General features: G+C 45.8%; 1 protein-coding gene across 1 annotated transcript; it reads right to left on the reverse strand.

The window, feature by feature from the left end:
* Nucleotides 1-24,890, reverse strand: LOC144606431 (cytochrome P450 2D15-like). Its single transcript, XM_078422508.1, has 9 exons — nt 24,570-24,890; nt 15,487-15,655; nt 13,230-13,382; nt 11,520-11,680; nt 8,170-8,343; nt 5,516-5,657; nt 4,394-4,581; nt 1,909-2,050; nt 1-327 (listed from the first exon to the last, which is right to left on the reverse strand). The coding sequence occupies exons 1-9, from the start codon at nt 24,777-24,779 to the stop codon at nt 146-148; spliced, it is 1,521 nt and encodes a 506-aa protein (XP_078278634.1). The 5' UTR covers nt 24,780-24,890; the 3' UTR covers nt 1-145.
* Nucleotides 24,891-25,966: the final 1,076 nt, after the last annotated feature.

Below are 25,966 nucleotides of genomic sequence, written 5' to 3' on the forward strand. Positions count from 1 at the left end.
TTTGCGAATTTAGCAATCGCATTTTATTTATTTATTTCTTTACACAGTCAAAATGTGTCAAAATACACAGTTCAGCTGGGAGATTGCGCCAAACTATTGACAAAGCAGACACGAATGCTCCTGTAAGAAAAATCCCACACGTGTCTCATCTGGTTTTAGCACAGAGACGGTAGGGGAGAGGACTGAGGGTAATTCCGTATTTAGCTTCCCTGAAGTTCGGCCGTGGCTCGTTTTCCGGGAGGAGGAAGGTGAAGTGTTGGAGCAAGCACGTGAAGAAGATGAAGAGCTCCGTCTTTGCCAGCTGCTCCCCCAAACACACACGGTGACCTGTGGGGTGAGGGCAAGAGTGGTTAGTGACCCGGCAGAGTCACACTGACTGAACGAGAATGAGTCTCCAAATTTGAGGAAGGATATTCTTGCTATTGAGGGCGTGCAGCGTAGGTTTACTAGGTTAATTCCCGGAATGGCGGGACTGTCATATGTTGAAAGACTGGAGCGACTAGGCTTGTATACACTGGAATTTAGAAGGATGAGAGGAGATCTTATCGAAACATAAGATTATTAAGGGGTTGGACACGTTAGAGGCAGGAAACATGTTTCCAATGTTGGGGGGGTCCAGAACAAGGGGCCACAGTTTAAGAATAAGGGGTAGGCCATTTAGAACTGAGATGAGGAAAAACTTTTTCAGTCAGAGAGTTGTGAATCTGTGGAATTCTCTGCCTCAGAAGGCAGTGGAGGCCAATTCTCTGAATGCATTCAAGAGAGAGTTAGATAGAGCTCTTAAGGGTAGTGGAGTCAGGGGGGTATGGGGAGAAGGCAGGAACGGGGTACTGATTGAGAATGATCGGCCATGATCACATTGAATGGCGGTGCTGGATCAAAGGGCCGAATGGCCTCCTCCTGCACCTATTGTCTATTGTCTATTGAGTTCCGACATATTGCTGCCCCAGAGCAGTACGAACGACTGTGGTGTGATCAGATCCCGAAGTGCCGGATTATGTGAAGCAAATTTGCCAATTCCCACTCTGGCTAAGCAATTCCCCAGACCCATTCCTAGTGTAACTGGCAGGATCTGAATGGTGTTATGTTACTGCGTGTTATGCAGTCTGCTCATGATTAGACACAGCAGTGTAAGGAATTTAATGCAATTCTTGGCTTTTAGCCTGGGAAAGAAGCCATCAAATATTAAAAGGAGAACTTTGTTTTGAAGCCATTTGCTCCCTTTTGCAAACAAAAAAATGACTTTCTTTAGCACTTGCCTGAAATTTGGGGTGAATGAAAATTCAAAAAACCCGAGAAATCTAAAATAACAACCGGAAATGCTGGAAACACTGTCTGAAGAAGGGTCTCGACCTGAAACATCACCAATTCCTTCTCTCCAGAGATCCAGAGTTACTCCAGCATTTGGTGTCTACCCTGGAAACACCCAACAGCCCGGGCAGCATGTGCAGGTGGGGTAACATTTAATATCTCAGGTCAAATTAACCTTCATCAGACTGTGATAAAGCAAGGAAAGACATGTTCCTGCAGATGTTTTGAGCATTAAATTCAGCCCAGGGTTCTGAGGGCCAGGAGCAGAAGTGTCCATTAACTGCTCTGTACCCATCTCAAAACTTGAAAGAACTTTCTATTTTCTACGTGGGTTGCTTAACCAACGACCAGTGCACATGTCACCTCCCTCCAACTCCCTCACTTTCCTCCTTTGGTTTTCCTGATTTACGTAAATAAATCCAAATATGTACTTTCTTGTGACAAGAGCCCGTTGAGAACACCCCAGACATCACTGACTAGGATGTAACTGGACACTTTCACCTCCTGACTCACTTCCTCCACTGAAAGATGGATGGGAACTGGGCAACCACAGCTACATCTTTTGGCACGGTTAATGATCCGTGGATCCCACATTACCTGCAGAGAATGGGATGAAGGCCTCCGGTTTCACAAAACTCCCGTCCGAGTTGAGGAAGTGTCCCGGATTAAACTGATGTGGAGTCAACCAAATGTCTTCATCAAACATGGCCGAGGAAATGTTTGGAATTATCATTGTTCCCTAAAATTCATTAAGGTGACACGTTAGTCAAAAATGCATATTCTGGATGTGAAATATTGACTAGACCAGTATCTGCCGTTCTGAAGATAAGACACAAAATGCTGGCGTAACTCAGCAGGACAGGCAGCATCTCTGGAGATGCTTCTTCAGAAGGGTCTCGACCCAAATCGTCACCCATTCCTTCTCTCCAGAGATGCTGCCTGTCCCGCTGATTTACTCCAGCACTTTGTGTCCATCTTCGGTTTAAACCAGCATCTGCAGATCGTTCCTACACATCAGCAGTTCTGGCTGCTTGTTTTTATCGTAGTCGTCGAATGGCTTTAAAGCCACACCATGCCGCTTTGCTTAATGCTCCATCTTATTTCCCCGGGTCCAGTGTGTTCTTAGCTTATTAGATCAGAAGATCACTCAGAGAGACACCAATACACACAATAAACAGCAAACACCTCCCCTCAGGGCAGCTCACTGACCGGCCTGTAGTCACTCACCCCAGCTTTCTATTTTACTTGGGCAGCTTACAGCCCAGTGACATGAAAACTGATTTCTCAAACATCTCTCTATCCCTCCCTCACCTAAGTCGCACCAGCTTCTCGTTTTCACCCAACAAAAACAGCTAACAATGGCCTGTTTCCTTTATCATCGTTATTTTTTTGCATATCTTTCATTCATTGTTCTTTATCTCCCTACATCATCATCTATACCTCTCGTTTCCCTTATCCCTAACCAGTCCGAAGAAGGGTCTCGATCCGAAATGTCCTTCTCTCCAGAGATGCTGCCTGTCCCGCTGAGTTACCCCAGCTTTTTGTGTCTATTCTAGCGGTTTGGAAGGTCTGGTCAAGGCTGCAGGCTTCACCAAGTGCGGTAGGAGGAGGAGGAGCAGCCCTTCCAAGAATAGATCTGGGGATTTGGGAATGTGTAGAGCCAGCCGCTAGAAAGTCAGGATGTGGGGGAAGGCGGAGTTTGGGGGAAGGGGCAAGAGAGAAGGAAGTGAATGAAGGGGAAGGAAGTGGGATCGATAGGAGTGGAACTGAGGGGGCAGTTGATGGGAAGGAGTCAGACGTACAGAGACTTGGGAGGGATGGCGGGTATGAAGGTGAGAGAGGCAAAGCATGTGTTTGCATATACGTTTAAGTAAATGTGTGCCTGCACACTGGTGAGTGTGTACGTAAAATTACAGTGGAGCCCAGTCACCTGCTACCTCCATGTCACTAGACCAGGACCTGACCAAGCAGCTTGGGAGGTAGACAGTAAGTGCCAGTGACCCCGCAATTAAAGAATATACATTAATCTATCTTACACTCCTCAGAACTGAAGTGGAGACAAGTCCCTCCATTGGGAGGTACTGTGCAAGAAGATATCAAAAACTCAACCATTCCCTGAAAAATTATGAAGCCATTACAACGGTAAATGTCTTTCAACAAAATCAATTGAGCAGAAATTGTGCCTTCAGACATGCACACTGGAATAATCATGGCATTGTTGGTAGGGAAGGGTCTAACTAACAGGTATCAGGCACGATAAGTGGGTTATGTTCAGGTAACTAGTGTGGGGTCTTAGTTCTAGGGTTTCAACAATGCACTGTACAATGTGCAGAGAAGCTTTGTTAGGTTGATTTCTAAGATAAAGGGCATGGGCGGCAGGGTGGGGCAGAGGTAGAGTTGCTGCCCTACAGCGCCAGAGACCTGGGTTCGATCCTGACTACGGGTGCTGTCTGTACGGAGTTTGTACATTCTCCCCGTGACCTGCGTGGGTTTTCTCCGAGGTCTTCGGTTTGTTCCCACACTCCAAAGACGTACAGGTTTGTAGGTTCATTGGCTGGGTGTGATTGTAAATTGTCCCTAGTGTGTATAGGATAGTGTGAATGTGCGGGGATCGCTGGTCGGTGCGGACTCGGTGGGCCGAAGGGCCTGTTTCCGCGTTGTATCTCTAAACTAAACGGTTACGAGGAAAGATTGAGTAGGTTGGACCTACTCACTGGACTTTGGAAGAACATGGGGTGATCCCCACAGAACGTCTTTCCGACATGGCTTAGCCCTGTAGAAGCTGACAGGACGATTCTCCCCTGGGGGAGGAATCGCCTCCTTAAGTTAGAGATGATGAGGAATTTCTTCCCTCAAAGGGTTGGCTCTCTCCCAGAGAGAGGACGAGTCACTGAATATATTCAAGAGTAAGATGGACTGACTCATGATCTGTGAGCGAGGCAAGAATTAAGGGGAACAGGCTGGGAAGTGGAAATGAGGCCAACATCAGAGCAGTTCTAATTTGCTAATCGCAGGCCGATGTCTACTGCTGCGCCTCACACAGTGGAGATGACTGCATGTGCAAGATAACTTTAGATTGTACCTTAGGGATGGTGTAACCCATGACTGTGGTGTCTCTGTACGTTTGGTGAGGCAGTGCAATTGGAGCAATATTTCCTAAGCGTTGTGTTTCGTGGACAACTGCGTTAGTGAATGGCATTTCCACACGGTCTTCCAACGTTGGCTTCCTCCCTTTCCCAATGACTCTGTCGATCTCCTCATGGACCTGGGCTGCAGGAACAAAGCAAGAACTCATTTTGAGGAACTTTGTCTTTATTTCTCCATTAATGCTGCCTGGCCCGCTGAGCGTTTTGAGTGTCAATTTGCATGACTTCTTTCATGGCTCCAGCTTTGCAACCAGAAAAGTGCTGGTTTAAGAGTCAGCAGTGTTGCAATGTAGGGGAGCAACTTCCAAACAAGAAGGTCTCACTAACAGCACAGTGAATTTGGGATTAACTTTGAAATAGAAGGTGGACAGGGCTTCAGTTTGACACTTCATCCAAATGATAATGCTGCTCTCCCACAGTCATCCAGTTATCTGCGCAACCTTTGGAGTGGGTCTCAGATCCCAAACAGAAGGAGGTGCTTTGGACCTCAATAGATAGAGGTGTGTTTCCAATGTTTATTTTATTTTGGAGATACAGCGCAGAAACAGGCCTTTCGACTCACCGAGTCCGCTAGCGATCCCCGCACATTAACACCACTAGGGACAATTTTACATTTATACCAAGCCAATTAACCTACAAACCTGTACGTCTTTGGAGTGTGGGAGGAAGCAGAAGACCTTGGAGAGAACTCACGCAGGTCACGGGTAGAACGTAGAAACTCTGTACAGATAGCATCCGTAGTCAGGATCGAACCTGGGTCTCTGGCACTATAAGGCAGTAGCTCTACCGCTACGCCACCGTGCCACACTACTCGGCTCGATGCAAATGGCGGGGAGAATGAACCAAAATTAATATAGGATTATTTTAAATTGATGTTTGATGGTTGGCATGGACTCAGTGGGCCAAAGGGTCTGTTCCTGTGCTGTTCCTGACTCCGTAACTCTAATAGGATGCAGTTTTCTTCTGACAACCAGATTGAGTGAGGGAGTTTGTCTCCGATCAGGTGATTGACTTGGAGTTGGCTTGACTTGAACATAAAAGCAGCTGGAGCGACTTACACTGCACATCAGGATGGAGCACCATGAAGAGCAAGGCCCAGCGCAAGGTGGTCGAGGTGGTCTCTGTACCTGCAGTGAAAATGTCAATGACTGTACCGATCAGATTTGATTCCAGGAAACTTGTCTTAGGGTTGTTCTTACTCTAAATGCAAAAAGAAAACACAATTAAACAATGTGTCAGCAGGCGCGTTGCATTGCAGAGGAAGGCTCTGTCGCGGGGAGGGTTTTCAATGGGGTGTTTCCGTCTGTGGCCACAGCCTCCTGCCACTGTACGCTGCAAAGGGTAAGAGGGTCTCCCATACCCCTGAGCAACCAAGGCACGATGGCGCAGCGGTAGAGTTGTAGCCTTACAGCGCTTGCAGCACCAGGAAACCCGGGTTCAATCCCGACTATGGGTGCTGTCTGTAGGGAGTTTGTACGTTCTCCCCGTGACCTGTGTGAGTTTTCTTTGCAATTTTCGGTTTCCTCCCGCACTCCATAGACATACAAGTACAGTATGTAGGAAAATTGGCTTGGTATAAGTGTAAATTGTCCCTAGTGCATGTAGGAAGTCCCTAGTGCATCTAACTAAACTAAACTGAACGAAACCACTCTCTATTGTCATATCATATCATCATATCATATATATACAGCCGGAAACAGGCCTTTTCGGCCCACCAAGTCCGTGCCGCCCAGTGATTCCCGTACATTAACACTATCCTACACCCACTAGGGACAATTTTTACATTTTACCCAGCCAATTAACCTACATACCTGTACGTCTTTGGAGTGTGTCTATTGTCTGCCAAGGCCTGCTGGATCTCCCAGCGGCTAACCATTTGAACTCCCTTCACATTCCCATACTGACTTCTCTGTCCTGGGCCTCCTCCATTGCCGGCGTGAGACCACATGCAAGCTGGAGTAACAGCACCTCATATTCTGCTAAAGGAAGCTTACAACTTGATCATAAGCACATTGACCTCCAATTTTAGGTAAGTAACTTACAAATAACCCATTTTTTATTTGTTCCCTCCCATTTTTTCCTTGTCCTTTTCTTTCTTTCCCCCCCGAGCCCCATCTAGACTGACAACCATTTCTCCCCTTTCCCCCTCTCTTTCCACTTCTATTCCTTCCTCTGGTTTCACAATTCACACGTCTTCCATCCTTATCTCACATTTTTGTCTTTTCATCTCTAGCCTCTATCAAACTATCCGCCTATCAAACCTCCCCTCACCTATACCCACCTATCACTCGCCAGGCTTTGCCCTGCCCCCACCTCTCTTCCAGCTTTCTCTTCCCCCTCCAACAGCACAATCAGTCTGAAGAAGGAGGTCCCAGCCCAAAAAACGTCACCTCTCCATGTTCTCCAGAGATGCTGCTTGAACCACAGAGTTACTCCAGCACTTTATGACTCCCTATTGTTTCAGCAATTGCACTGCTTTTCTCTGGGAATTCCTGGAGTTTAACCTGTTGGTGGCAGGCTGCACACCCTGGTGAATCAGTGCATCCACTACATGCCCAGTGGGGACCAGAGGCAATCTAGTTTAATTTTTTTAGTTTAGTGATACAGCACGGAAACAGGCCCTTCGGCCCACAGAGTCTGCACGGACCAGCAATCCCTGCCCATTAACACTATCCAACACACACAAGGGTACAATTTACACATACCAATCAACTTACAAACCTGTACGTCTTTGGAGTGTGGGAGGAAACCGAAGATCTCGGAGAAAACCCACACATGTCACGGGGAGAATGTACAAACTCTGTATAGACAGTACCCATAGTCTGGATCGAACCTGGGTCCCTGGCGCTGTAAGGCAGCAGCAGCTCTATTGCTGCGCCACCGTGCCACCCTTCAGTCCCAGGGATTGAATGGGCACTTCCAACCAATGTTTCCCAGCCAAGGCAGAAGTGGGCCAGCAATATGGCTTGAAACAAAATCAGAGTCCCCAATGCCAAAAACAATCTAACCATTCCACCCCACGCTTTTCAACAATTTGCTAGTAGCCATTCATAGAACCATAGAAAATACGTGCAGGAGTAGGCCCTTCAGGCCAGCACCACCATTCAATATGATCATGGCTGATCACCCTAAATCAGTACCCAATTCCTGCTTTCTCCCCATACCCCATATCCCATGATTCCGTTAGCCCTAAGAACTCTCTCTTGAAAACATCTAGTGAATTGGCCTCCGTTGCCTTCAGTGGCAGAGAATTCCACAGATTCACAACTCTCTAAGTGAAAAGGTTTATCCTTATCTCAACCCTTATTCTTAAACTGTGACCCCTGATTCTGGACTCCCCCAACATCGGGAACATTTTTCGGAACCAGTTATCTATCCATGTTAATGCCCTACCCCCAATACCCAATGTGCTCTAATTTTGCACACTAATCTCTTGTGTGGGACCTTATCAAAGGCTTTTTGAAAGTCCAGATACACAACATCCACTGGCTCTACCTTATCCATTCTACTTGTTACATCTACTTGTTCAGTGTTCTAGGACTTAGAAACTTACAATAAATATCAAAAATATTACTATATATGCTGGAAATCTGAAATTAAAACAGAAACTGTTGGAAACACTCTGCAGGTCAGGCAGCGTCCGTCAAGGGAATAACAGAGTTAATGTTTCAGAGTTAACTTATCAGAAACTTGCAAACATTCCTTTACATACCTTCTCATGCTCTGCCAAAAATGCATCAATGAAGTCCCTGGACTCATTTGCGACCCATGTTTCTTTATGTTCCGTGACTATTTCTTGTAAAAAATCAATGACTTTGTCTTGATATTCAAATATTTTATGGTGTGGGCCAGGGAGGTGATGAATAAAGGGGAACGTGTTGTACAACTGCAACATAAACAGGGTTTGAAATATTCCTTCACAACCTATTTATGAATATGCTGAAAGTAAAGAAGGTAAAAAAATCATTCACCACACCTATTAAAAATTCAAAGACAGAATCTACATTTCTGGAGCTCTCCTAGCAATTACCCATATGTACACATAGCGTGAATGACAGGGCCCTGGGGAGTGCCGATGTACACACCCTGAACGTGGCATGTACGGCATGCTTGCTTTCATCAGCCAGGGCATTTACATCGTTTGACAGCTGTACATAACATTGCTTAGCCTGCTCTTGGATTATTGTGTGCAGTTCTGGTCACCATGTCGTAGGAAGGATGAGACTAAGGAAGAGAAGGTGCAGGATAGATTCACACGCAATATTACCAGTACTGGATGGATTGAGTTATAAGGAGACGCCACATAGGCTTGGCTTTTCTCTCTGGAGCGAAGTAGGCTGGTGTTTATAAAATCACAGGGAGCATGGAGAAGGTGAATGGGCACAATCTTTTTCCCAGGGTAGGGAGGTCAAAAACAGGAGGATGTAGGTTTAAGGTGAGAAGGGAATCCGAGGGGCAACATTTTCACACAAAAGATGGCGGGTATGTTGAACGAGCTGCCAGAATTAGCAGCAGAGGCAGGTACAATTATAACGTTTAATAAACATTTGGACGGGTATATGGATACAAAAGGTTTAGAGGGACAAGGAACCAATGCAGGCAAAAGGGATTAGTGTTGATAGGCATCCAGGTGGGCATGGACGGGCTGGGCCTGTTTCTGTGCTGTTAAACTCCCCCCATGTGCACATGTGCTGTTACAATTGAAATAATGCAGGAAAACATGGTGCTAATCACTTGACAATATCCAATAGTCAATAGTCAATTTATTTGTCACATACACATAAATGTGCAGTGAAATTAAAAATCACCCACAGTTCAACAATAAGACAATAACAATAAGCAATAAAAATATGCAATAACACAGACAATCATAAACCAACACCAAACAAAAGAAACATCCATCACAGTGACTCCCCGCCAGTCACCTCCTCACTGTGATGGAAGGCCACAATGTCTTTTTCTCTTCCCCTGCCGTCAAATTAAAAATCATGTTCATTTAGTGGTGTGGTTGAACAGCCAAAATGACTAATCATAATTAATTGCGCTATTAAAGTAATTCATCAAGTTTTTAATCACACTGTTAAACAACAATCGAACACCAGCATTCTGAACATCTATATACTGAAACTCTCGTTTGTTTGTATGTTTGTTCCTGAACTACAGCCAAAACGGTACACGATAGCGCGACAATTTTAAGCTCACCGTCGTCCCTTTGTTGCTAATGGAAGAAGTTTCATTTAAATCGGTGTTATATTTTTAAAGTTATTCACATTTTAAAGTTTAAATCTATCTCCGAGGAAGAGAGGGGGGAGGATAAGGGGGGTTGAGGGGATGGAGTGGGGGAGAGGGGAAGGTGGAGGGGAAGGGGGGGAGGTGAAGGGGAAGGAGGAGGGGGAGGGGAAGGAGGGAGGGGAGGGGAAGGGAGGGGGGAGGGGAAGGGGAGGGGAGTGGGAGGGGGGAGGGGGTGGGGGGAGGAGAGGTGCTGCACCAATGCAGGAGAGGTTTGGGCCCAATGGGTCCACTTGGTCTAGTTGTAATGAAAAATAGCCATGTTAAAATCCCCAAATTTGCCTGCCATATCTACATGACCTCCAGCACTCCGTACATCTCTGCATTCCTTCCGATTTGGAGTCTTGTTCTTCCTTGTTTTTCTTTTACCACCATTGCTGAGTGTGAGACTTTCAGTTTGTTTTAAATTAATGATAAGATTAAGAATACTTGTTCTTAGATTAGATATTAGGGAGTGCAATGAGACGTTCAAGTAGAGGAACAAAGAGCCTGGGTTGAGAGGTTTGAATGTGAAGGAATGGAAACGGTTCAGAGAAGCTTTACGAGGATGTTGCCAGGACTAGAGGGTCTGAGCTATAGGCCGAGGTTGAGTAAGCTGGCTCTCTATTCCTTGGAGCGCAGGAGGATGAGGGGTGATCTTATAGAGGTGTATAAAATCATGAGAGGAATAGATCGGGTAGACACACAGAGTCACCTGCCCAGAGTAGGGGAATCAAGGACCAGAGGACATAGATTCAAGTTGAAGGAGAAAAGATTTAATAGGAATCCGAAGGGTAAATTTTTCACACAAAGGGTGGTGGGTGTATGGAACAAGCTGCCAGATGAGGTACTTGAGGCTGGGACTATTCCAATGTTTAAGAAACAGTTAGACAGGTACATGGATAGGACAGGTTTGGAGGGATATGGACCAAGCGCAGGAGGTGGGACTAGTGTAGCTGGGACATGTTGGCTGGTGTGGGACAGTTGGGCCGAAGGGCCTGTTTCCACACTGTGGTAGAGTCACTCTATGACTCTAAGACTGTTTTTGATTTACTTCAGTTATTCAGGCGGCACGGTGACGCAGCGGTAGATTTGCTGCCTCACAGCGAATGCAGCGCCGGAGACCCGGGTTCAATCCCAACTACGGGTGCTGTCTGTACGAAGTTTGTACGTTCTGCCCGTGACCTGCATGGGTTTTCTCCGAGATCTTCGGTTTCCTCCCGCACTCCAAAGATGTAGGTTAATTTGCTTGGTAAATGTTAAAAAAAATTGTCCCTAGTGTGCGTAGGGTGGTGTTAATGTGCGGGGATTGCTGGTCGGCGCGAATCCGGTGGGCCAAAGTGCCTGTTTCCGCGCTGTATCTGTGAACGAGACTAAACTAAACTAAATCGGTTTCAGGCCAGTGCAAAAAAGATAAAATACTGTTCTACCACTTTCGGTCTTTGTGGTAGGACTGTTGGGCTCAGGATGAATTAAACATTTTCTTTGTGAGGAAATTCTCATTCTAAGAATTTCCAGTGTTTTTTGTTTTTATTTCAGATTTTCAATGTCCGAATGTTTTTGCTTTTCCCTTCTCTAAAATGACCGACAGAAAATATCTGATAAAGTTGGAGTACCAATACCAGCACTTTCTCCAGGACAGCTAATATCTCTAATACCTATGAACCATGAGGAAGGGACTGAACAAGGGTCTCGACCTGAAACGTCACCCATTCCTTCTCTCGAGGGATGCTACCTCTCCTGCTGAGTTACTCCAGCATTTTGTGTCTTCCACCGAACCCAAAGTTACCTCACCTGACCCCAAAATCCACCCTCCATTTTGAGACTTTCTTCACTGATGTGGAGAAATTCAAGGAATTTTTCATCTTGATATTCAAAGCGATTTCCAAAGGCAATTGAGCTGATAATATTTGAGACTGCAAAGTTTATCCTGAAATTTGGATCGAAGGCGAGACCTGAAACAACAATGACAAACCATGAATGTTCCAGAGTAAGTTATAAATGTAAGTTACATATGCTTGGAAATCCTACAATAAACTGACTGCACTGAGAGATGTAGCAACTGATGACTGAACAGTAATTTAGGTGCTGTTCACCAACCCTTCAGCCACCCCAAACAGTTCAGATAAAAGGTTCAACATGACTTACCTGCTTTTATATGTCGTGCTTCTAAAGATAAAGTTCAAAATTGTTTGTGTGTTTTTAACACTTTCTCAATGCGACACGGTGGCGCAGCAGTAGAGTTACTGCCTTACAGCACTTTCAGCGCCAGAGACCCGGGTTCTTTCCTGACTATGGGTGCTGTCTGTACGGAGTTTGCATGTTCTCCCTGTGACTGCGTGGGTTTTTGCCGAGATCTTTGATTTCCTCCCACACTCCAAAGATGTACAGGTTTCTAGGTTAATTGGCTTCGGATAAATGTAAATTGTCCCTAGTGTGTGTAGGATAGTGTTAATATGCGGGGATCGTTGGTCGGCGCGGACTCGGTGGGCCGAAGGGCTTGTTTCCGCGCTGTATCTCTGAACTAAACTAAACCTACCTTGCGCCAACATCTCCAGATCCCTCTACTCCTGCAACACTTCTAGAACAGTGGTCCTCATTCTATGACAAGCACACAGAGCATGGGCTTCCTGTTGCCAGCCACTTAAACTCGCTGTCCCATTCCCACTCTTATCTCCCACAAGATGCAATGCAAGCTTAAGACCTGCATCTAATCTTCGGTTTACACAAGCTGCAACCTTCCAACTCGATATCAAATTCTCCAAGTTTAGATAGCTCGCTCTTTCTTTATGTCTATACCAGAACTGGCCCTTTCTCCAAGGCTCAATTCTCTCCTTGTTTATTATTTCTACTGCCTGGTCTGCTGGGCTTGACCCACATCCCCACTATTGAAAACACATTGCAAAGACCCAAATCTTAACTGCTATTCCTACTGCTACATTGACTCATTTGGTCTTGCCCTAAGATAAATACTTCCTTCTGCCCATCCCTCCTTCACCTTCCATGTCGCAGAAAACTAACATGTTTTCTCCCTCTATCCCAGTTCTGATGAAGAGTTCCAGACCTGAAATATTGACTGGAGACATGAGAGACAGCAGATGCTGGAATCTGGAGCAAAAAAAGACAATCTGCTGGAGAAACTTGGCAGGTCAGGCAGCACCTGCAGAGGGAAGTGGGCAGTCTGAAACAACAACAGTCTGAAGAAGGGTCCCTATCCAAAACATTGCCTGTCCATTCCATCTGCATATACTGCCTGACCCACTGAGTTCCTCCAGCAGTTTGATTTTTAAGCTGAAATATTAACTGTTTCTCTTTTCAAAGATACTGCCTGTCTTTCACAGCATTGTTATATATTTTATTTTGTTTTGTTTTTCTTCATTCTTCCCATCAGAATGTCATATCTTTCAAGTTCCTCTGACATTTTAGTGTCTGCAGAAACAAATAGGTCTCAAATCCACAATAGTTGAGGACTCTCTCGTTTCCCGAGAAATCTCATTTCCTTACCTTTTTCCTCTTCAAACGCTTTGTTCAAAATTTCTGCTTCTTCTGCAATTCGCAGCTCCAGCGATTTTTTCCCCAGTCCAAAGTTTCTCATTATGGAAAGTGAGAATTTTCTCTGCTCTCTCCACCAATGGCCATATCTTGCGAAGGCAATACCTGCCGGGAACCACAACAATGTGGAGGGCACAGAGATGCACAGAGAAGTAAGACGTTTCTCCCCATTGCAGAGATGTCTAAAACTAGGGGATGTAAGTTTAAGGTGACGAGGTCGGACGTTCAGAGGGACTGAAGGAAGGACAACATCTCACCTAGAGAGTGCTTGGAATCTGGAGTGCTCTAAGGGGCTGGTAAATATTGATAAGCATTTAATATGTATCTTGAAGCACCAAGGCCTACACGCCTTGTAGATTCAAGATACATTTTAAATGCTACGGATCACATGCTGGCAAATGGGATTAATGAGATCGGTACTTTTTAGTTTAATTTTTACAGTTGCAGTGCAGAAACAGGCCATTCAGCACTATCCTGCAAACTAGAGACCATCTTACAATTTTTACTGAAGCCAATTAACCTACAAACCTTTCCATCATTGGAGTGTGGGAGGAAACTGGAAGTGCTGTACATAATGAAGTGCATGTGCTGAGGGACTGCTTCTGCGTTGCACGACACTATGAATTAAGGCTTTCGGATGCTATTATAAAAATAGGCAACATAAGTTGAGGCAATATTTGGGCAGCATAGTGGTGCAGATGGTAGAGCCATTGCCTCAGCGCCAGAGACCTGGGTTCGATCCTGACCTTGTGTATGGAGTTTGCACATTCTCCCTGTGACTTTGTGGGTTCTCCCCAGTTTCCTCCTACATCCCAAAGATTTGCAGGTTTGTGGGTTAATTTGCCTCTCTAAAATTGCCCCTGGTGTGCATGAGAAGTGGGATATGTGATTAGTGTGAATGAGAATGTAGATGGCCGACATGGACTCGATGGGCCAAAGGCCTTGTTTCCATGTTGTATCTCTACCTAAATTGGTTCAGCTGTCAATGTACATGATAAGGAGGAAAATGTACAACTGAAACACACACGATGTTTCATGCATTTTATTTTCTATGGCGCTCATGAAGCGGCACGGTGGCGCAGCGGTAGAGTTGCTGCCTTACAGCGAATGCAGCGCCGGAGACTCAGGTTCGATCCTGACTACGGGCGCCGTCTGTACGGAGTTTGTTTGTTCTCCCCGTGACCTGCGTGGGATCTTCGGTTTCCTCCCACACTCCAAAGACGTACAGTTATGTAGGTTAATTGGCTGGGCAAATATAAAATAAAATTGTCCGTAGTAGGTGTAGGATAGTGTTAGTGGGCGGCGCGGACCCGGTGGTGCGCTGTATCTCTAAATCTAAAACAAAAATCCAGAAAGAAATATTTCAGAATATGGTGAAGTGGCAAAGTTAAGAAAATTGGGCGGGTTAGCACCGGGTGTCGAACTGCTCCACAGTCTGAATCGTTGTTTTATAATTAACTCAAGGCAAATTCATTCAAGAACTCCAGAGCCTCACCTCAACCCTGCCTGAGTTGGCAGGGCCAACAACCTTCAGTGGCATAAGAAGAGAAATAGGCCGGAAGGAACATGAGCAGCAGGCTGATACAGGGCTCTTGGTTGGCCATCCCATTTTACCTTCCTCTCCCATTTTAGTGAAGAGTAGTAATTCACAATTTGTCATCACAGGTGTACGACAACAGATTCTAAATGTCCTGCTGTGGTGATGAGAATATCATTTACTTAAACTGAAGCACTGCTTCATACAAAACTCACCGAGGGATGACTTTAGCATTGCAGAGACATTTATATCCAATGCCAAACATTAAATCATTAAAAACCTCAAAGAGATTCCTCTTGTAGGAAAATAACTGCAGATACTGGTTCAAATTGAAGGTAGACAAAAATGCTGGCGTAACTCAGCGGGTCAGGCAGCATCTCAGGAGAGAGGGAATGGGTAACGTTTCGGGTCGAGACCCATCTTCAGACTGAAGAAGATTCAGAAGATTCCTTTTGCACACCAGGGTAAAGGCAATAATAGAGAGTTTAGGATGTAGTCTCCAATATACCTGGATGCATTTATACTCATTTTCCATGTACACACAGAGACCACCCCCGCAGGCCACAGTGTTCAGAGTGTGTTGATCATGGACAGGAGCAGCTAAAGTCAAACAATTCCTGACTTCTCTGCCTGGAGAAGTTCACACTCACTTGGAGCCCGGTTCACACTCACCTTCCCCGGTCCTCTTAAAGAGCTTCTTATATATTGGAAAGACTGGCCGGTCCGCAAAATCCTCCGATTTCTTCACCAGCGCCTCTTTCAGGGCCTTGTAGCCGCTCAACACCACCACGTTTGTCCACCCAAAGTCTAGGCTCATCACATTGCCGTACTCCACCCGCAGCTGGGAGTGGGGAAACGATGGGCAAAAGCACGAGGCTGTTATTGTAACTCACTCTCAGAGGCCGAGTGCAACATTGAACAGAGAGAGCACAGTCGCAAAGTTCTCAATCAGATCCCCCAATACCGGTTTGTTCCGTACCCCTGGTCCTGTTGGTATTGAGCTCCTGGAGGCCTGGCTCTCCAGTGCAGCCGATGACAAGATGTCAAGTATCTCATCGGGTCACTCTGACTAGGAAAGTTTGCTGTATACCCCAGAACAAAATTAGCACAGTGAAGGAGGGGCATATTGTTCAAGAATTGGTCAGAAAATGCTGTTCCATCACGGATCTAACCTTGAGCACGAAACAAGTCGGCATTCTGGTGGAGTAGCAGTTTGATGAATTACAACAGCACAAGGAGCCAGTCTGACCATTAAGAAACTAAATGGTTGAGCTATTGGTGGAGTGGTGCCACCAGGAAATCGAAGGAATTAAAATTGATATGGGCAAGAGAGTGGTTACGTGCCTAACAAACCATGACAGTTTCAGCAACCAGCAGATAAATAGAGATATCTTGTTATTCTGTCCTTCAGTGAATTATAACTTTAATGATTGATTACAGAATCGTGAGAGTCATGGACTGGAGTAAGGAGCAAAGAAAACCTTAAAAACATTGGAGAAGAAACTGTATAAAAGAAGGGTCGTCAGGGACACAGGTAGTGACAATCTTGGGGAACAACCATCGCAGGAAGAGGACCCTAAGTTTGAAATCAGGCAAGACTGCAACCTCAGAGTGAACTCGGCCAAATAAATTTCACACGGATAGTATTTAAGTCAAAGCCAGGAGTCTTGCAATTAATTAAAGTGATAAATTAGTACAGTAAATCAAATGGGAAGTTATTGGAAGTTAGTAGTATGCATACATGTTTAAGTAACTCGAGTGCTCATAAAAGTTGTACCAAATCTTGGTTTGGAGTCTTTTAGTTCGACATGTCAGTTGACACAACCTGGTCAACACCAGTTCCTGAACAATTGAATGCAATAGGCTGGATTTCTCATGCCGTCATTTTCCCGACTGATACACTCACTTAACCAGCAATGGATGGGCAGACATGGAGCCGTGACGCGGGATTGCATGCCAATTATTGTGAAGAGCTGGCAGTGAGGACCAGGTGACACTGAAGGGATGGCCAAGTGAACTTCCAAATCCACAGGTCGACATCTAACAAAAATTCTGCAGCCAGTGGATTCAGGATCCTCTGAACCTGAATGCACCATCCAAGAGTTCTAGGATGGACTTGCTTCCACTTGTGTGTCTGTACCTGGTTGTCCCCACCCCGCATTGAGTGCCTACTGTTGCTCACCACTGCCTGAGCAGATGCTGCCAACTGCTCTTAACCCAGTTCTCTGCAACTGTGGACAGAAACAATAGTTTTGCCAACTGGTAGTAAAATATCCCCTGTAATTGTAAAACACTGAGGCTTGTGATGCTCTGGCCGTAGAAGATATGAGGCAGTGAATAAGTCAGTAATAGGAATTCACCAGCTTACAGCAAAGGATGAAAATGCATTTGGGTAGAAGCCCAGCCATGTTCAGTGTCTCCAGATCACTCCCCTGCTGATTAAAGAGTTGCAAACCTGTTCACCCATCCAACACGGAGTGCAAGCAAACAGAAAAGGGGATCGATTTAAAATAAGAAATGCATGAAATACAGGACACACCAGTCCCGAGAGAGCAGCCACAAGAAACGTTGATAACCGACAATACGCACATACCTTACATAGTGGGCAATAATATTTGACTGGGGAAACAATTTGAAAGATGCTGATGATGGTCAGCATGGTGGCGCAACGATAGAGTTGCTGCCTTACAGCGCCAGGGACCTGGGTTCGTTCCTGAATACGGGTGCTCTCTGTACGCAGTTTGTACGTTCTCCTCGTGACCGCATGGGTTTTCTCCGAGTTGCTCGGTTTCCTCCCACACTCCAAAGACGTACAAGTTTGTAGGTTAACTAACATGATATAAATGGAAATTGTCCCTAATGTGTGTAGGGTAGTGTTAATGTGGCTGGTCGGTGCGGACTTGGCAGGGCCTGTTTCCGCGCTGTATCTCTAAACTAAACTAAAACTAAAATGTAGGCAAGACTGGCCATCTAATAACGAGAGGCCAGCTGGCAAGTGCTGAAGACAAGGCTAGAGTTTTGCATCCTTGTTCAGCCAGAAATGCTGAGCAGATGATTAATTTGGCTTCCACCCAAGTTCCTCACTTAACCCAGTCTCCTCCAGCCAATTTGATTCCCACCAGGTGATATAAAGAAATGGCTGAGAACATTCAATGCTGCAAAGGCTGTGGGACAGAATGCATCTCAGTTGCAACACTGGAGACCTAACCTCCCGAGCTGGCTCTGCCTCTAGCTGTTTCAGTTTCAAAACTGGTATCTTCCTGATGTGGAAAATGTCCTCAGTATGTATGACCACAAAGAAAAACAGGGAGAAAAAATCAATCTGGCTAATCACTATGCACTATGCTTCTTCTACTTTAACATTGGCAATCAATTAACATAAACCATTATTTATTTACACACAATTAGCAATTCTCAAATATTAAAATCATATTCTCTCCATTTAGCTGCACTTAATATCCCTGAATTATCCATTCGTATTTCCAGTGGATCATTTTCCAGATGGGTTTCAAATACAATTGCTCTTGCATTCTGTTTCTCAAATGGAAAATGTATAACCCATTCTAAACACCAACTATTGTTATTGTCACGTGTATTGAGATACCGTGAAAAACTGCGTGCTCTCTAGCTATCAAAGCATCCTACACATGAGTACAATCATGAGAACAAACATATAGCAAGTAGTTCAATGAAAAAAAATAGAGAGCAGAATATAGTGTCACAGTGTTATAGCATAACAACTACAGAGAAAATGTAAATAAGATAAAAAGCGTGACGGCCACAGTGAAGTAGATTGGGAGATCAGGACTACACTCTTAGCTTACAAGACCATTCAGTACTCTGATAACAGTGGATAGGAAGCTGTTCCTGAAACTGGTGGTACATGCTTTCAAAAATGGTCCTTGATCATGTACAGGAAAGAACTGTAGATGCAGATTTACACCAAAGATAGACAGAATATGCTGGAGTATCTCAGCGGGTCAGGCAACATCTCTGGAGAAAAGGAACAGTTGATGTTTCGGGTAGAGACCCTTCTTCACACTGAAGAAGGATCTCGACCCAAAACCTATTCCTTTTCGCCAAAGTGGTCCTTGAATATGTTGGCTGCTTTCCCGAGGCAGTGTAAAGTGTTGATGGAGGTGATGGGAATATGCTGAGGCTGGTCTGTGCGATCGACTGGGCTACATCCACAATTCTATGGAATTTCTTATGGTGTTGGTAAGAGTTGTTGCCAAAAACAAACAGTGATGCATCCCGACAGGATGCTTTCTACGGTGCTTCTGTCGAACTGCTTTCTTGACCGTAGCTTCAAAATGAGGTTGGTCCATGACACATTGTTAGTGATATTTACAACTAAGAACTTGAAATTCTTGACCATCTCCACTTCGGCATCATCGATGCTGATCGGGGCATGTACTCCACCCCACTTCCTGAGATCAAATACTAGCTAACTTGCTAACTTTGAAGGAGAGATTATTATCTTGACACCATGATACTAAGCTCGCTACTATCTCTTATACTCTGTCTCATCAAGCTTTTCACTGTACTTTGGTACACGTGCCAATAAACTAAACTCAAACTCGACATTGTTTGACATTTGGCCCATGACAGTGGTGCCATCTGCGAACATCCACATGGAGTTAGAGCAGAATTTAGTTAACATAAAACTCAGGCGAGTAGTTCTTAACTACCATATTGTATCCTGTGCCATGAACTCAATGGCAATCATTTCTGCTTTGGCTGCGTGCCAAGGCTTTCTCTCTCGGTGTCTCGGGCCTCACACCATCTTGCTTTCTCGGATTTCAGATTAGTTTACTGTCATATGCGCCAGTGTGCAATGAAATTCCTTATTCACGTGAGGCTCAGGTAACAATAAATACAATAAGTACAGCAAAAATAAATACAATGCCAACTGCATATGCAAAACGTGTAGTGCAATCTGAAGTGGTGCAATTAAATTACCAAAGCTCAACAAATGAATTACTAAATGCGGTGGAGTTAAGAATAAGAGTGCGTGTCAGCATCTCCAGAAAGGGAGTGTGAAAGGATTGATTACTTCAGACGTCTGACAGCAATTTTTAAGTTTGATCGTCTGAGCTTCCAAACTCTTGCATCTTCTCCCAGATGGTAGAAGAGAGAAAAAGGAATGGCCAGCGCAGTAGGCATATTTGATAATACTTCCAATCATAGATTCATAAAGTCATACAGCACAGAAAAAGGATCTTTGGGCGAACTTAGCATGCTGACCAAGATGATCCCCTCTAAACTAGTTTTGTTCGACCACATTTGGCCCGTATCCTTCCAAACCTTTCCTATGCATGCACCTGTCCAAATATTGTTTAGATGTTGTTATCGTACCTGCCTCAACTACTTCCTCTGGCAGCCTGTTACATATTCCCTCCACCCTTTGTGTGAAAACGCTGCCCATCAGGTTCCTATTAAATCTTTGCCCTCTCACCTTTAACTTACGCCCTCTAATTCTTGACTCCCTACATCTCCGCCTCATCCGGACTTCTGCGCTGATTGCCCGATCAAATTTTACACCTGCAGCCAGGGCTCTGGAACTCTGGCCGGGCCGGAGCCGGCAGATCCGTTCCCATGACCAACTTCCAACTTTGCGGGGCCGGTATCTCGGCCCCTCGAGGCCGCTACCTCTGTTGTTCCGGCAAAACGGATGATACGGCAAGGCTCTGGAACTAAGGGTGCCAGAAAATCATTGGTGGACCTGTAATGCTATACATGAATACAATCCAGCCAAACACAAGTACAACAGGATTTATTCACAAAATGCTGGAGTAACACAGCAGGTCAGGCAGCATCTCGGGAGAGAAGGAATGGGTGACGTTTCGGGTCGAGACCCTTCTTCAGACAAGTACAACAGGTACAGCACAGAGAAAAATGCCAGAGTGCAGAATATAGTTTATCAGTATTGTTGTGTAACAGTTCCAGAGAAAAAGTCCAATTCCCACACCGAGATAGGTTGGAAATTGGTACTGTACCCTAGCTTCTGAAAGGAAAGACTTCTGATAACCGAGAGGAAGAAGTTACTCCTGAGATTGGTGACGCCGCTTTCAAGATTTTGTAACTTCTGCCCGACAGGAGTGGGAAGCAGAGGGGATGACTGGAGTCAATAGACAATAGACAATAGACAATCAGTGGAAAAGATCAGTGGAAAAGATCTTTGATTTTGTTGTGTAGGAAAATAACTGCAGATGCTGGTACAAATGGAAGGTATCACAAAATACTGGAGTAACTCAGCGGGTCAGGCAGCATCTCAGGAGAGAAGGAATGGGTGAAGTTTTGGGTCGAGACCCTTCTTCGGACTGATTTTGTTGACTGCTTTGCCGAGGCAGCAGGACGTGGAGATGGAGTCAATGGTGGAGAATCTGGTCAGCGTGATGGACTGGGCTGCATCCACAGTTCTCAGTAATTTCTTGGCATCTTGGGCAGAGCTGTTCCCACACCAAGCCGTGATGCAAACCAGTGGTGTGCATCGGCAGAAGTTATAAAGAGTCATTGGATACATGCAAACCTCCTTAGTCTACTGAGGAAGTAGAGGGGGTGGCTGACTCCGGGGTCCAGGGGGTTGGAGATGAGTTTGGATGGGATAATGATGTTGAAGGCGGAGCTGTAGTCAATAAATAGGAGTCTGATATGGGCGTCCTTGTGATCTAGGCGTTCCTGGGATGATTTAGCGCCAAGGAGATGGCATTTGTTGTAGACCTTTTGCGATGGCAGCATAGAGCCCCTGCACGTAAGGTCATACGGTCAAAGGGCGTGACACACGGAGTCGCTCAAGTGTTCTGGGGGACAAGCAAGCTTCCAGCACACACTCGCCACACACGCAACACTTAAGTCCCGCTGAGTTACTCCAGCATTTTGTCTACTTTCGATTTAAACGAGTATCTGCGCTTCTTTCCTACACATTTTGTCCGTTCCACTGCAAATTCTCCTCAAGGTAAGTCTACTTTGAAGAAGTTACTCCTCCTCTCTCGGACGAGCACCGAGTTAGCAACAGGCTGTGCCCGGGAATTGATTGCAGAGAAGGATGAATGAGATGACTGCACGTTACAAACCGGTTTTGTATCAGTCCAGCGGTGCCACACTGACAGCGCTGAACGCTTGTGTCGGGAGGACCTGCAGACGGCTGGCCTCAACCGAAGATGAGACACAAAAAGCTGGAGTAACTCAGCGGGCCTGGCATCTGAAACGCTGAACACTTACTGTACAGCGAGCCTTCAGAGTTCATTGGAGCTCTTGCGGTGCACCGTTTGTCCCACAGAAGGCGTCGCTTGGCAACAGTGTGGGCAACAGTACGCGTGGCCTCGCCTGCTGTGCAAGGGCTCTATACTGCAGTGGATCAAGGTTGTCTGGGAGGTTGGAGTTAATACGTACCATGACCAGCCTCTCACGGTGGTCAATGTCAGAGCCACAGACACGCAAAGTCATTAAGGCACGCCACCTTGCTGTTCTTTGGCACTGGGATGATACTCCTCTATTGAAGCAGGTGGGGTCTCAGAGCGAAGCAGTGAGATATTAAAGATGTATATGAATGCTCCTCCCAGCGGGTTCACGCGGGTCCAGAGGATGCGGCCGGGAACTCCATTCGGGATAGTTCAGGAAGGCCATCTCAGGAAGGCCGATCTTACATCTGCCACAGTGACCATCGGCGAGGCGAGCGGGGCAGGGGACATCCTTCCATAGACCTTCTGCTCAAAGTGAGCATAAAATGCAATGTATAGGGAAAACATAAATAAAATGCACTGTGCTCATCAGGGAGGATGGGACACATTGTTGCTAGCGATAGAGCCCGGCTTCACTTTGTAGCCCTTTATAGCATGTTAGTCTTGCCACAATCGATGGGTGGCGGTGTCATCGCCTTGGCACTCTAGCTTGGTCCGGCAGTGTTCTACTAACACTTAACAAATAGACATTCATGATTTCCCCTGCTCCAAATTCTCAGTTACTATCTCTTAAAAGTCTCTTAAACTCTTCTCAGGACATTATAGTTGGATATCGTAACACTGCACCAAATATAGTCCCGTCGAGGCCTCAACAGTATTTCACTACAGGCCAACAAACTGATCTCTTTTCTGATCATTTGATGTCACTGCCTGTTAACTTTCAGTGACTCGGAGCCAAGGATTCTCGAGACTCTTTGAACGCTAACACTTCTCACACTGTCACCATTTACGAAAAAAATGGTTCGCCTTTCTATTTTTATGACATAATATAATATTATAATATTGTAATAAAATAATATAATAGTTTTATATTATAATGACAAAGTTCACGTCTAGAAAATGAACACCAAAGCCAAACACGCGGCTGAATGAACTCCGACTGCTGTGTGATGTTTAAAATTCCAAGAAATTGATTAAAAAGCTGCGATAAAGAAATAAATAGAAAAAAAATATTCAAGACATAAGAGGTGGAGAAATGGATGCAGTACACGCAGAGAACGTTTTGTTAAAAATCTGTTATGCAATCTGTCGAGCAATCTTGCTTTGCGCATGATTGTGAAATATTCCAAACATTGACCTCAACTTTCCCTTACACACTGCACGCCAGCCTGTGTGCTGCGGGAAAGATGGCCATTGTATTTGCAATTCGTGAGCATCTTATTCCATTTCTATGATTCTCACAATAGACAATAGACAATAGGTGCAGGAGTAGGCCATTCGGCCCTTCGAGCCAGCACCGCCATTCAATGTGATCATGGCTGATCATTCTCAATCAGTACCCCGTTCCTGCCTTCTCCCCATACCCCCTGACTCCGCTATCCTTAAGAGTTCTATCTAGCTCTCTCTTGAATGCATTCAGAGAATTGGCCTCCACTGCCTTCTGAGGCAGAGAACTCCACAGATTTACAACTCTCTGACTGAAAATGTTTTTCCTCATCTCCGTTCTAAATGGCCTACCCCTTATTATTAAACAGTGGCCCCTGGTTCTGGACTCCCCCAACATTGGGAACATGTTTCCTGCCTCTAACGTGTCCAACCCTTTAATAATCTTATTCGTCTAAACCTGGAATACAAGTCCCATCCTTGGGATGTGGGAGGAAACCGAAACATGAAACATATACTTGATTCACTCAGTTACATTTAAAAAAATGATTGAATGGATTGGCTGAATGATACAGCATGAAAGCAGGCCCTTCGGCCCACCCAATGCAAGCCGACCATCGATCGCCTGTTAACCCGAGTTCCATATTTGGCCTATTTCACGTCAACTCTTTACACACCAGGGGCAATTTACAGAGCCCGCACATCCGCACATCTTTGGGATGTGGGAGCAAACCGGAGCATCCGGGGGAAACCCTCACGGTCATAGGGAGAACGTGCAAACTCCACACAGTCAGCGCCCGAGGTCAGGATCGAACCTGGCGCTGTGAAGCAATACCTCCACCAGCTGCGCCGCTGGGGCGCCCAAGATAAGGAGAAAGCAAGCAAGCAGAGGAAAGATAAAAGCAGCTACAATAAATGCAGAGGACAGAACTATTAGGATGGAAATGGGGGTCTCACGGCCACTGGGCAGTAGCAGAGAGAGACCAAGGGTTAAAGGTGGTCCCGGTTAAAGGTCGTCCCACGAGGGGTCCGTCCGTCCGTCTCTCTCTCTCTCTCTCTCTCTCTCTCTCTCTCTCTCTCTCTCTCTCTCTCTCTCTCTCTCTCTCTCTCTCTCTCTCTCTCTCTCTCTCTCTCTCTCTCTCTCTCTCTCTCTCCCCCCCCCCCCCCCCCCCCCCTCGCTGTCTTTACCTTTGCGAATGACAGGTGCGGGTTGTTCAGATCCACTTGCAGCAGGTTGCCGAGGAAAGGCAGAGCCCGGGGCCCGGGAGGGTAGTTGCCACACTTCTTCCTCCTCTTCATCAAGTCAAAGGCCAGGGCAAAGACGGTGCAGAACACGGCCAGCACCGGGAACCCGCCAAACACCCGGAGCACCACCTCGGGGAGAGCCCACAACTCCATGTTCCCCGGAGACAACGAGCGGCAAACTAACTGTGCGCGGAGGGAGGGAGGGAAGGGACGCCAGGAAACTTCACTGGGGACTTTGTACACAGAGCACCGGCCGCCCTCACCGAAAATGCACCGCTACACCAGTGAGATCTGTGATGCTTCATCACATGTCCCAAAAAGTATCCCCACCCTATTTGCATAAACTTTATAAACTCCCTCCGTGACTGAGGGCTGGGAAAAGACTGCAATGGAAATGTTTACAAATACTTTGATCATTTGGCACAGATACAACCGGACTATCGCCTTCCGCATTACGGTCTCCGACACCGGGCAAAGGTCGCCACATATGTGTTACATGTGTTAGAAACATAGAAACATAGAAAATAGGTGCAGGAGTAGGCCATTCGGCCCTTCGAGCCTGCACCGCCATTCAATATGATCATGGCTGATCATCCAGCTCAGTAGCCTGTACCTGCCTTCTCTCCATACCCCCTGATCCCTTTAGCAAAAAGGGCCACATCTAACTCCCTCTTAAATATAGCCAATGAACTGGCCTCAACTACCTTCTGTGGCAGAGAATTCCACAGACTCACCACTCTCTGTGTGAAGAAATGTTTTCTCATCTCGGTCCTAAAAGACTTCCCCCTTATCCTTAAGCTGTGACCCCTGGTTCTGGACTCCCCCAACATCGGGAACAATCTTCCCGCATCTAGCCTCTCCAACCCCTTAAGAATTTTATATGTTTCTATAAGATCCCCCCTCAGTCTTCTAAATTCCAGCGAGTACAAGCCCAGTCTATCCAATCTTTCCTCATATGCAAGTCCCGCCATCCCAGGCATTAATCTGGTGAACCTTCTCTGTACTCCCTCTAAGGCAAGAACGTCTTTCCTCAGGTTAGGAGACGAAAACTGCACACAGTACTCCAGGTGCGGTCTCACCAAGGCCCTGTACAACTGCAGCAGAACCTCCCTGCTCCTAAACTCAAATCCTCTTGCTATGAATGCCAACATACCATTCGCTTTCTTCACTGCCTGCTGCACCTGCATGCTTGCTTTCAATGACTGGTGCACCATGACACCCAGGTCACGTTGCATCTCCCCTTCTCCCAATCGGTCACCATTCAGGTAATACTCTGCTTTCCTGTTCTTGCCGCCAAAGTGGATAACCTCACATTTATAACCTCACATGTTACTTTTATC

Source organism: Rhinoraja longicauda, chromosome 26, assembly GCF_053455715.1.
Source record: "Rhinoraja longicauda isolate Sanriku21f chromosome 26, sRhiLon1.1, whole genome shotgun sequence".
In the NCBI taxonomy this organism is placed as follows: Eukaryota; Metazoa; Chordata; class Chondrichthyes; order Rajiformes; family Arhynchobatidae; genus Rhinoraja; species Rhinoraja longicauda.